The 12,739-nt window shown below is 44.8% G+C and overlaps 1 protein-coding gene across 1 annotated transcript; it reads left to right on the top strand.

Annotated features, from left to right (window-relative positions):
• Positions 1-204: 204 nt before the first annotated feature.
• Positions 205-1,136, top strand: LOC148123569 (UL16-binding protein 1-like). The gene is made up of 2 exons (XM_087899773.1): positions 205-490; positions 1,009-1,136. Exons 1-2 carry the CDS (start codon positions 205-207, stop codon positions 1,134-1,136), a joined length of 414 nt encoding a protein of 137 aa, XP_087755899.1.
• Positions 1,137-12,739: the final 11,603 nt, after the last annotated feature.

The following is a 12,739-nucleotide window of genomic DNA, read 5'->3' as shown; positions in this document are numbered from 1 at the left end:
ATAGCCCCTTAAAGGAAAGGACAGGATTTATGACAAGTTAGGACATTCATTGCTTTCATGGAGGGAAATATGAATCTCTGGTAGGCCCACCAAAGAGGTTCTGCACCAAGGTTAAAATGTGGAAGGTAGAGCAAGGTCAGAGGATGGGAAGGGAGGACAGTAGGTAGACAGGATTCATCAAGGGCAGAGGCTGATCTCTTTCCAATGGGCACAGAGCCCCTCACTTTGCAGGCCAGGTTGTGTTGTCAGCATGAAGTAGATGAACATTTCAATGGATTTTGGGACTTAGGCCTCAATGGACACAAAATGGTCCATGTTGACTCAAGCACTGGAGAGTGGACTGAACTTGACCCTGGATCCAGGTGGATGAAAGAGTTGTGGGAGAAAAACATGCATTTTACTGCCTTCTTAAAAATGACCTCACAGGGGGACTGCATTACATGGCCTGAGGAGTTCAAGTCACACTGGGAAGAAAAGCTGGAGTCTGCAGGTAACTGGGAAGTTGGGATGGAAACTCAGGCAGATGAAGGGTGCAGTGGGGTGTATAATAACCTAATCATCATGAGTTCTTGTGCTGATGGTCATTTATTCCACCAGTCACTTCTTTCTCACCCTCTCCTATCTCATTAATTGTGTGTACATTGTTTACCCCCTGTGGTTCTCACTGATTGTCAAAGTCTGAGACTTTATTTCCTGGCCTTTTCCTCATTCTAGTCTCACTGTTGCTTTCATCTCACCTGATCTTTCTTCTTCCCTATCACCATCTTCAAAGGTCACCCTCATGCCTGCTCTCCTGCCAGCAGGAAAGATGAGGACTCAATTGTCCTGCTCTTCCTAACATAGCTGCCTGAGTCTTTTGATGTCAGGAGACCCACTCACCTAAACAGTTATCTACAGCAACAGGGGTGGAACTTTTTGTTGTTGAATTACTTGAGCATCCAGAAGCTACAGTGAGATTTCCTCAGACTTGAGGTCTGGTCAAAGACTCAACTTGTGTTTCCACTTCAGCCTCAACAACCACTACTCCAGATGTGAACCAGTCTTCATCCATGGTCATTGATCCTAAGATCGCCGTCTTGCTGCAATACTTCCCTACTCTCTTCTTCTCTTCTATGTTTTCTGAGGAAAATCCTTAACAATGACAGGTACTCTGTGTTGTATTGGGAGCGGGGTGAGGGACAGGAGGGTGAGAAGTGAAAAAGCAAGAGTGAATTACTGGAGTCCTATTGTTGTTCGTCATCTTATGGAGCATTTTATTGAGCTAGGACACAAGAAATCTGGAGTTCATGTCACCTGCTAGCAGTAGCTTGTGTATCTTGAGCCTGGACAGGACAGGAATCATGTAACAGACCAGTGGGAAAGGAGGAGGGAACACAGCAGGTTCCTAATCAGGAGGATATCATTATGCAGATGAGGAGACAACAGGAACACAAATGAACATCATAGTCCCACTCAATGTGTAGAGGGAATAAGATTCCACCCCACAGACAAAGATAAAGTGATATAAATAAAGATTTTAAAAAGGTTTTTTTACATTTAAAATTTACCTTTAAAAAGGTAGATTTGGCAAGACTACCTGCTGTTCATGCATCAGACCCAAGTTTCATTCCCAGAACCCACAGGACAGTCACAACCATACAGTTTCAGGTCCAGATGACCCAGCCCCTTCTTCTCCACATACACCAGGCATTCACACAGGACACTTAAAGACTTTCAGGTTCACATTCATACACATAAAATAGAAATAAATCAAGCAGCAACAGCAGCCTCCAAAACCAATGGAGCAGTCTCTCCACTGGAGACAAATGAGACTAAGTTGTTCCTGGAGTCTACGGCTCCCATCTGGGCTGCTCAGATGGACAAGGTGGCGCAGGGACAGGCACACCCACAGGTGTGATGCCACTCTCAGATTTTGAGAGTTTTACAATGAAAGAGAAATGATATCTGGAACCCCACTCAAGGCCTGGATAAACCAGGACCCAGGGCCCTTTCTGGATAGAGGTCCTCCCTTCTCCTCCAGCCCCCCCCCATCAGGCCCTGAGTCAGGAAGTAGCAAGTCATCACCACTTTATTCTGAATTCCCAGGTCTGCAGCTTGGTCTGGGGCTCTGGGACATGGGAAAGAAGGAGGAAGACAGTAGGGGATCCAGGATGTGGGGTGATGGAGGAGGGAACTGAATGACCCTCAGTGAGGGTGGCTGTGGGTGGTGATGACTGGTACAGGGCACCCAGGAGAACTGACCCAGGTGTCTCTTCACCCTTCAAAAGATGTGTTTCCTTCTGCAGGTTGAAGATGCTCCAGAGAAGTCGTGAGAGTTCATCTGGTGCCACCACTCTCCCTTCCATCAGCCTCCACCAGATGAATCAGGATGCTGCGGACACTGTAACATGAGGGGCCGGCTTTTTGGGGTATCTGTTTCCGCCTGGTACCCCACAACCGGCAAGTCCCAGAGAAAATCAACCACACAGAGATCTCTATAAGTTATAAAGCTGATTGGCCCATTATGTCAGGCTACTTATTAGTTCTTATGACACATATTATCCCATTATCCTTATCTATGTTAGCATATGGCTTGGTACCTTTTTTCAGCATGACAGCTTGCATGCTGCCTCTTCGGTGGTCTGCGCAGGAGTGACAGAGGGACTTCCTCCTTCCTAGCCTTCTCCTCTCCTGTTCTCATCGCCCCGCCTATACTTCCTGTCTGGTGGTCCGCCTATACTTCCTGCCTGGCCAATCAGCGTTTTATTAAAATACATGATTGACAGAATACAGACAATTCTCCCACACCAGGACACAGCATTTCATGGTCTTCACTCTGTGCTTGTTGCTTAGAGTCTTTTCTTATCACCTTGGACTGTTTGACTTGGTGCTTTCTGGTGGGTTGAACCCTCATCATGGAACTACTTGTACTAGTGATCTGTAAAGGATTTTGTTATTACCCATCCCCAGCATAGGAAACAGGATAACCAGATCTCCTTAGTGGAAATGTGAAGTTTTGACTCTTGCATATATAACTGGCAATAATCAAATATCTCAGATATCAAAAGGAAACTTCTAACAACTAATCAAAGAAAACAGAGGTTGAGGACCAGTTGTTTAGTAGAAATCATTGGTAACTGTAACAGGGCACAGCTGACTCCATGACGGAAGCTCCATCCATGCTGCAAAGCTCAGCATATAGGAAGCACTACCTGCCAGAACTCGAATAAAGGCCTAGTTCATCCAAGTCTCTGAATGGATTAACCTTGCTTTAGGCTTCTGTCCTTCCACTTCTGCCAACTCTTCTGTTAACTGATGTATGTCCATCCAGAACATGGTTTTTGTTCTTAAAAGCACTACCTGAGAAAGGCTCAGTGCTACACTGGGATCGCAAATACCCAGTGTAATTAATGATCAGCTAACAAAGAGTTTGTCTTTACTTAAATCCATGTCTGAGGAGTCTTCTCTAGTGAATACCCTACATTTCTGGAAGTTCCTGGGGAGAATCCTGAGTAAGACCTCAAGAAAACAGAGGTCTCAGAGTCTTTTCGAGCAGGGAAGACTGTGGTCAAGAAGCCCCTAGGGCACTGGTCCTCAACCTGTGGGTCACAATTCCCTTTGGGGTTGAAGGGTCCTTCCAAAGGGGTCACACACCAGATACCTTGCACAGCAGATATTTACATTACGATTCAGACCAGTAGTAAAATTACAGCTATGAAGGAATATCAAAAGTAATTTTATGGTTTGGGATCACAACAATATGAGAAACTGGATTAAAGAGTCACAGCTTTGGGAAGATTAAGAACCATTGTCCTGGGGCTGTACAGCCTGAGTTCTAGGTCCCATGGTTCCCTTTGATCAATTGTTGCCTAAGGCTTCAGAGAAGTCTGACATCTCCACCCCAAAAGGAAACAAAATTAGAATGTCACCTCCAGAGGTAAATCCAGTTAAGGCAACATCTTTTTGGACACATGGGAGAGGTCCAACAAGGCCACTGGTCCAGTGGCAAAAGTGTGGGATGTCACTGGATTCCTTCTGTCTGTTCATGTGTAAGAATGTGTGGTGGTCATCAGTGGTTGTCTTCAGTCTCTGTGTGTATCTGGGTGTCTGTGTTTCTGTCACTTCTTGCTCTCTCTATTAATCAATGCTTTCTCTGGTATAAGAATCCCCTGGCTTAAGACCTGTGCCCTTCTGCTGGGGACTCAAATCTTTTTGGCTCTGCCATGTCACCTAGAGAGAAACACAGAAACAAAGAAACAACAGAAACAAGAACCTTCCACCTGTCTCAGTCCCTGAGAGGGAGCACTTGTTAGGTTCATTGCTTGACTCCTGGTCACAGTCACGGTTGGTCTCTACGAGGAGAGGCCAAGTTTCTCATTCAATCCCTCTGCATCTAGATACAGGTTAAGCAGTGACTTGCAGACTTCTCTGTTGGTGTACAGGGCTAAGTACTTTCAGACTCAGAATCTGGAGCTTTGGATCTCACTGCAAAACCTTTCCAGACAGAAACCTTCAGCTGCCCATGAACTGTCCCATCAACTGCCACAAGCCACAGAGAAAAGACAAGCCCACATAGCCTAATAGAGAGTTCCCCAACCAGGCCACCAAAATGTTGTCCCAGGAGGATAAGCCTAAGGCATGAAGGTAAAAGCAGTCACTAAACCAGACATCTACATACCCACATTCAAGAGTCAGGAAACCACTTACAATAGGGGGAAGAAAGGATGTAAGAGAACCCTGTGTTCCAGCCATGACATGCAGCTCTGAGCACTTGCATGATCCCTGCACAAGAGCAGGCCTGTCAGCCTTTCATTCATGGAGAGAGAGGGATCATGAGGCTCCAGATCTCTGTGAGAATCTATCTGCAGTTAATGGTGCCGGATCGGGAGAGATGTTTTGTTCAGTGCGGTGATCCCTAGTAAGAAACCTGTGTTGCCATCAATAACTCCTCACGCTTGCATCTGTAAATATCCCCAAATAAGTAGATGGAAAGTAATTGGGATGAGAAAGCAGTTAGAGTGGGAATGGGACATGAGAAGGAATAGAAGAGTTGATATGACCAAAATAACTCATACACATTTATGAAAACAGTTTCTATGTGTCATTAATGTGCTAGGACACCGTTTAAGATTGTTTAGCCTTTACTTTTAATATGTATGAGTATTTTCTTATGTGTATGTGTGTATGTAATGTGTGTACCCGGTACTTGCAGAAGTCAAAAGAGGGCATCGGATCCCCTGGAACTGGAAATAATGGCTCAGAATAAAAAACAAAACAAAACAAAACAAAAACCCAACCACATTGTTTTAATGATTGTGCCCTGTAATGGCCAGTTAAGTCATCATTTGTAGCAATGTCCTATTGAAGCTTGGTGAGAGGGACTCGCAGGTCTTCCTAACAAAGATGCCAGGTAATACAGCAATAATGAATAAAACTGGCAAATGTAAGGTATGTGCTGGATAATTTTATAGCAACTTGGCGTAGCTAAAGGGGAAACTTCAATTTAAAAATACTTCCATCAAATCAGGCTGTAGGCAAGCATGTAGGACTTTTTCCTTAGTTACTGATCAGTGACAGGCAGCCTTGCTCATGGTGGTGATCCTTTTCTATAAGAAAAAAGGCTGAGCAAGCTATAAGAAACCATCCAGTAAGCAGCACCCAGCCATGGCCTCTGCATCAGCTCCTGATCCCAGATTCCTGCCCTGTTTGAGTCCTGTCCTGACTTCCTTCAACTGATGAACAGTGAGTTGGAAATGGAAGCCAAATAAACCCTTTCTCCCCCAAGTTCCTTTGGTCATGATGTTTCCTCACAACAATAGTTTCCCTAAAGAAGACAGGTTGGTAGCAAGATAGTGTGGTGTGCCTGTGACAGACATGTGGTGTGGTGGTACTGTGACAGAAATGTGGTGTGTTGTTCCTGTGACAGACATGTGGTGTGGTGTTCCTGTGACAGACATGGACAGGGTTTGGAGAGGAATGTCAAAGGGATTTGGAACTTTGGGCTGGAAAAGTCATCAAGTGTTGAGAGCTCAGTTCAGGAGCTGAGAAGACAAAGTGTTGAAAGCAGCACAGACAATGGAGGTCAGGATTGGAAGTCTGGGAAAGCAGGTTGTTATGAGAACCACAAGTTTATAGATATATTTATCAATTTATTAAAGAGTGAGATGGGGAAACAGACTCACAGATTCAGGACAAGTTACACCCAGTTGGAAAGACCTTTCATTCTGCCCAAGGGAGCTGGGCACAAGCCACACACTGCTTCAAGCTCCCTGATCCGGTCTTCAGAACACAAGAGAGCACACAACCTCTGTCAGTCTCCTATTAAGAAGTCAAGCCCTAAGAACCTAAGACCAACAAATACATTGGTGGAATGAATTCCCACAACAGTCAACTCTACTGGGTTATTTGAATTAAGAATCAATGGTTCTGGATAGCTGTGATCAAAAAATCAGCAGTGATAACAAGGTACCAGAATTACTAAAGTGAGTCCTTTGCTTTGCTAGGATACTCAGTGTTGATCAGCTAGAGTTGAGAAATTCACAGTGATTACAAGAGTCCAGCATCTTAGAGGTGAGGTCTTCTGAAAAGTGTTTCCTGAGAGTCAGCACACAGGCTGTGTTCCAGACGTGGTCAAGATTGTACCTTGTGCAGGCAGCTGAACTAGATAGTATAAGAACCACCCATGTTGTGCTAGTTCTAAAGATATGAAGGTGTCACAGGGGCTAGGCGCTGTGTAGCAGGACTGAACTCCATGGAGAGAGACCAGGATAGGATACTAGTGAAAGTGCAGTTGCAGCAGGAGACCCCCACATTTTGGAGATCCAGTACCATGGGATGACCCCCAAGAACAGCAGCAGCAGTGAAGTGAAGCCAGACAGAGCTTAGAAGACCAGCTGTGTGTGCCACAGAGGGCGAGCTGCAGAAGTCACTCGAGAGTTGATGGTGTGCAACACATAGTTCAGTCATGGACCTGTGTCCAGGTGCTCACTGGGGACTCCACCACTGGGCCTGTTTTCCAAAGGAGTTTCTGATAAAGTTAGACTCATAAAGGCAGATTAAGTGCAAAGTATAAGGAATTGCAGAATGTAAGAGCTTACAGGAGGAAGGGTTTAAAAAGTCCCAGTTGAGCAACCTGAGACACAAAAGCGCATGTCATCCCCAAAGAACAGCAGAGATGGAGGCTGCCTTGATCAGTGTTCTATTGCTGTGTAGAGACCACATAACTATGGCAATTCTTATAAAGGAAAAATCTGATTGGGCCTTGCTTATAGTTTCAAAGGTTTAGTCCATTGCCATCATAGCAGCCAGTCCGACAGCATGCAGCAGACATGGTGCTGGAGAGGACCTGAGAGTTCTACATCAGGACCCACAGGCACAGGAAGAGAGAGCCACTGGGCCTGACTTGGGTTCTGGAAATCTCAAAGCGCTTCCACCAGTGACTCACTTCCTCCAACAAGGTTCCTCAAACAGGACACACCTCCTAATCCTTCTATGTAATGCCACTCCTTGATAACTTAGCATTCAAGTACATGAGGACCATCCTTCAAACCAGCACATAGGACCATCTCTTCAGGTCCCTGCCTGAGTTCTGCACCTTCACTCCAGACTGCTACCCTGATCAGAGTTGTCTTTGTAAAATTTGTCCTTCCCTAGATTTCTACAGAGCACACAGGATGACAACAGCTGTGCAGACAAACCCTGCCCCACTATTCCACTATTCCACTTTGTCTGCTGGATCAAACCAAGACCTGATCCCACAAACCATCTGGGGATTGTGAAAACTGGTGTTGTACCAGAGACTTTACCTGGGGAAATGTGCATCACACACACACACACACACACACACACACACACACACACACACCCCATCACCCCACAAAGGGAACCTATGACAGACCAAATTACCAACTGCACAAAGGTCCTTGGGATGTACCAGATTCTCTTTGGGGTCGCTAACAAGAGAGGAGTCACTTACAGGAGCTGGGATGGATCCACAGCAGCTGCATCCCTGCAGAGCCCACCTCAGCTCAGGCTGTGACTCAGGGGACAGCACAGCTGAAACTGCACAGCTTGCAGCCTAGGGACAGGTCTGGGGGTCTTCTCTGAAGCTGGTCTGTCATATGCTTCTTCTACAGCCTGGGCGAGTCCTCTAGTGCATCTGAGTTCAGCTTTCTCCAACACAGGAAGTTGCCTACTTCTGACTCTCAGGACCCTCGCCCCCCTCCTCTGAAGAGAGTGTTGCTGCTGGAGAAAAGACTAAAAGCAACATGTGACCTTTCCAACAAGGCAGAGGACTTCTTCACACAGACAGATTAAAGATTTAAAGAAGCACAAGTCTCAACTCTGCAGAGGAACCACAATATTGATTTCCAGTCCCTTCTTTGTTTATAATAAACAAACCTTTGGGTTCAAAGTAGCAAAAGCAAACAGCTTGTGTATACTTAGGATGTCTTCTGTTTCCTTAGGAAGGCCTTCTCCAGAAAAAAAAAAAAAACAAAAAAAAAACCTCTTCACAGTTTAACGTTTTTGTCTCCAACCAATGAAAAAGCAGAAACTGGAGACTGCCTGTGTTAATAAATACCAATTTTTATCATCTCTGGTATCACTCAAAACTCATCTGGTTCTCCAGAGTAACCTGGGAGCTTCAGACATTCAAATCTGAGAACAAGAACAAAATCAATTATTGCTACCTGATGTACGAGCACACTACACACAGAACTCTGTTCTAGTCCAGCGGTTCTCAACTTGCCAATGTTATAGCCTTTTAATACAGTTCCTTATGCTGTGGAGACCCCAACCATGAAATTAGTTTCATTGCTAATTCATAACTATAATTTTGCTAATATGAATTCTAATGTAAAAATCTAATATGCATGATAACTCATGTGTGATACCCAATGGGGTCATGAACCACAGGTTAAGAATCAGTGCAGTCATTCAGAAGGTTAATGTCTGACTGCAATATAAGTTATATTGTATAACAAATTGTTTTTAAGACATACAGAGTCACACTCAAGTCGTAACACAACAGATGCTTTCTTCAGAGTAAATTGTAAATGGGATTATCTTGCTTAGGAAGGGTTTGGGGGGCTTTGTTCCCAATTACTAGGCCTGACTATTATGAGAACTAACAAGGGGAAAGTTTTTAAATGAATAAAGCAAGTACTACTGGGTGGGGTGCCATATTTAATCCCACCACTCAGGAGGCAGAGGCATGCCTATCTCTATGAGATTAAGGCCAGTCTGGACTATTAACTTGGGCCAGCCAGGGCTACACAACTTCCTGGAGACATTACACTTCTGCTAAGCACATAAAGAGCATCAAGAAAACGTCTGTCCCTCTTGAACAGTGATTAAAACTCATTCTAGCCACACCTCCTACTTTTCTAAAACTGTGAAGACAGTAGAAACCACAGGTCAGCCAGCTAGGTGAACTGTATGTACCTCAATGAATGAGAAATTCCTACAGGAAGGATAGTACCACTACTCCATAGTTCTGTGAGCAAGAACCATGACTGAAGGGCACTGATTAAAATCTGGGGCTTCTGGCAAGGATGAATCCCATTCTCTTCCAATATTCCACCTCATTACACAGTGAATGCCTCAAACAGAGGCTGAGGAGCATTGCTAGACAGCATAACTTATAGAAACAGTTGGTGTGTTCTGAAAGTTTTCAAATGACAGGTATTACATACAATGATTGACAGGCTTTCTCCTCGTGACTCAAAAAGGAAAGGTGAAGTCATCTCTTCCCTTGCAATGCACTCCTGTCTGTTTGCCTGTCTGTCCATCTGCCAAAGGTATTCTTTATTTATTTGTTTTTTTGGATAGACAGACACACAGGTTGGCCAGTCCTGATGGTGCAGCAACCCTCTAGAGCAATGAGCTGTGACATGATCCTCCCACAAGCTCAGAAAACATGCCTTTATCTAACACATTTTCTGAGTTAGACCCTAAAAACCAGGCCGCTCACTCATGTGGATAGCTACATTAGTGTAATTTTCAAATCAGCAAGGAGTTTATTCCTGAATCTCACAGATGAACGGGTATCAGAAGCTGTGCAATCGTCTCTTAGGTCTGCTAGAATTTGATGACAAAATGTGCTTTGTGCTGACTCAGGCAAGATTCTCCTGATGACCTGATAATTACGATATATTGAGATTTGTTGTGTAGACAATAAACAAGCTATGAGGAGGCTTGAGAGACCGCTCAGTGATGAAGGGCACTAGATACTCTTCCAAAGGACCAATGTTCAATAACAAACACCCACATGGAGCTCACAATCACATGTTAACTACAGTTCCGGGGGTCTGACCCTCTCCTGACCTCCCTGGTCAACTAGCATGTACATGGTGAACACATACATTCAGACAAAACACACATGCACATAAAGTAATAAACATTGAAAAAAAACTCTATGCACTTTTCTCCTGAGCAAAATCACAAGGTCTAAAGTTGTTATTTTCTTGTGTATAACATTATTTATTTGAAATAGACTTTAAAAAACTTTCAGTAAAACTGTCAAACAAACACAGAAGAAAAGATGGTTAGGGAGAAATGTAAAATAATAAATGCCATGCAAACTAATCAAGGCCTCCAGTCAACAATCTTAATTTACACCCTAAAAATAAATGCAGAACAAAGTAACCTCTGGAAAGCAGAAGACAGAAATAAGGAAAGAAAATCTTTAAGAATAAGAGGCATAGATACACTAGAAGAAAAGCAGTGAAGTAGAAAACAATTCAATGAGGACACTGGTTCCTTTACCCCTGCCCTAAGACAGACATCACCAATGGCCAAGGAGTATTCAGTGACACTCAAGTTGATAAATATGGTGCTCCAAATGAAGGGAATGAATGGAATGAGGAACAAAGTTTTCATGATCCCCTCAACAAACAGGTGTCAAAACCCATCATACGGCCACTTGACCTGGGCACATAGAAGACAACCAAGGTCTGCCTGGTCCCACCAGTTCCAGGAGGGTTGAGGATACCCACAGGCTCAGCAGATGCTCCATGGCCTGTGCAGGTAGAAGACAACCACAGATCCATCTGGCATCATGTGACTTTAGGTGGTCATGTGCCATATGGTGAGCGAAAACTATGGTGGGGGAATGGTAAAGAGAGATGAGCAGAAAAGTTCATGTGCTATAGAAAGGGGCAGATTTGAAGAAGTGGAGGTCATGAGGAACAGACCTATGTGAATAACCTGCCTGTCACCTGGGGCCATGGTGGCAACTACATCCATAGCCCTGCTGAGCTGAGATCTGTGTGGACGTCTGTCAATCTGTTACCACCAAAGGCTATGCAGATGTTTGGGGTCTGGGCCACCAACTGGGGTCATGTTGGTCTCTGAGGGTTGTAGCAAAAGGAACAGCAGGCCACTTCCTGCCACCCGCCTCCTAGCTAGCTTTACCTGAAATAATTACACAGAAACTGTATTCATTCAAACACTGCCTGGCCCATTAGTTTCAGGCTCTTATTGGCTAACTCTCACATCTTGCTTTAACCCATATTTAGTAATCTGTGTAGCACCATGAGGTGGTGTCCTACTGGGTCTGTCTCGAAGAGGAGAGTCATGGTGACTGCCTGCCTCTGCTTTCTTTCTCCCACAATTCTGTTCTGTCTACTCCACCCACCTAAGGGCTGGCCTATCAAAAAGGCCAAGGCAGTCTCTTTCTTAAACAATGAAAGTAACACATAAACAGATGACCCTCCTCCATCAGAGGGTCATGTTGCCAGCAGGGCCATACAGATCTGAGTGGCCAGTGCTGCCATGCAAGGACATGTTGACATATGTGTCTGAGGTTCACTGAAGGACCATGTCTGAATCCATGGCCCTCCTACAGCAAGAGTCTCTGCTAATGTCCATGTCTCCTGTTACTATCAAATTTGATGTGAATGTCTGTGGTCTGGACCTACACCTCGGGTTTTGGCCATATTAAAATCTTGGGACCACTCTGATGCTGGGCCATAAAGAACTGAGTGGCCTGTAGGACAGAGCTGCTTGTTTGTCTCAGCCACTTAGCCCTGAAATAATCATAGAGAAACTGTATTAATTAAAACACTGCTTGGCCCAATATCCCTAGCTTCTTATTGGCTAATCTCTTACATATTAATTTAACCCCTTTCTAATAATCTGTGCATTGCCATGTGACAGTTTACTGGATAAAGTTCCCAGCGTTTGTCTCCAGCAGCTTCATCGCTTCTCTCTGACTCTGCCTCCTTTCTCACAGCATTCAGCTTAGGTTTCCCCTAAAGCTCTGACATAGATCCAAGCAGTTTCTTTATTCATTAAACAAGAAAAGCAACATATAGAGAGAAGGACCTCCCACACCAGTGGCCTGCATGGCGTCATGGTGACATCCCGGCCAAAACTGCTGCTGAGGGGCACCTCTGCGTTCACGGTCCTTCTGCTCCCGAGGTCTCTGTTGATATACATTGCCTGTGTTAACATAGGAGACCTTACAAACCATGGTCATTGATGTCTGAGAGCCATGCTGAGCTGTTTCTTCCTCTCACTGTCCCTGAGAAAGCAGGCCAGGTCCTTCATGGGAGAATTGGTCCTGCTTTTCCATGGTTATGGGAGAGCTAGTCCCAGTGACCAGTCACTGGAGAACTTGCCTGCCCTTCGTAGGAGAGGAGGCCACTGCACATGGGAAAGTTGGCTTCAGCCCTCAGAAGGGACATTGGAAAGCTGGTTCCACCTCTTGACTGAGGGGCATATTCCCAGTGGCCCAGATGACTAACTCAGCTACCAC

Source organism: Myodes glareolus, chromosome 1 (genome assembly GCF_982192425.1).
Source record: "Myodes glareolus chromosome 1, mMyoGla1.1, whole genome shotgun sequence".
Lineage (NCBI taxonomy): Eukaryota > Metazoa > Chordata > Mammalia > Rodentia > Cricetidae > Myodes > Myodes glareolus.
The sequence above is the reverse complement of the archived record's forward strand: the minus strand, read 5'-3'. Positions and strand labels throughout refer to the sequence as shown.

Coding starts and splice junctions, on each gene's coding strand:
- LOC148123569 (XM_087899773.1), top strand. CDS start 205: ATGGGCACAGAGCCCCTCACTTTGCAGGCCAGGTTGTGTTGTCAGCAT. Junction 491..1,008: donor AGAAAAGCTGGAGTCTGCAG/GTAACTGGGAAG, acceptor TTTCCACTTCAG/CCTCAACAACCACTACTCCA.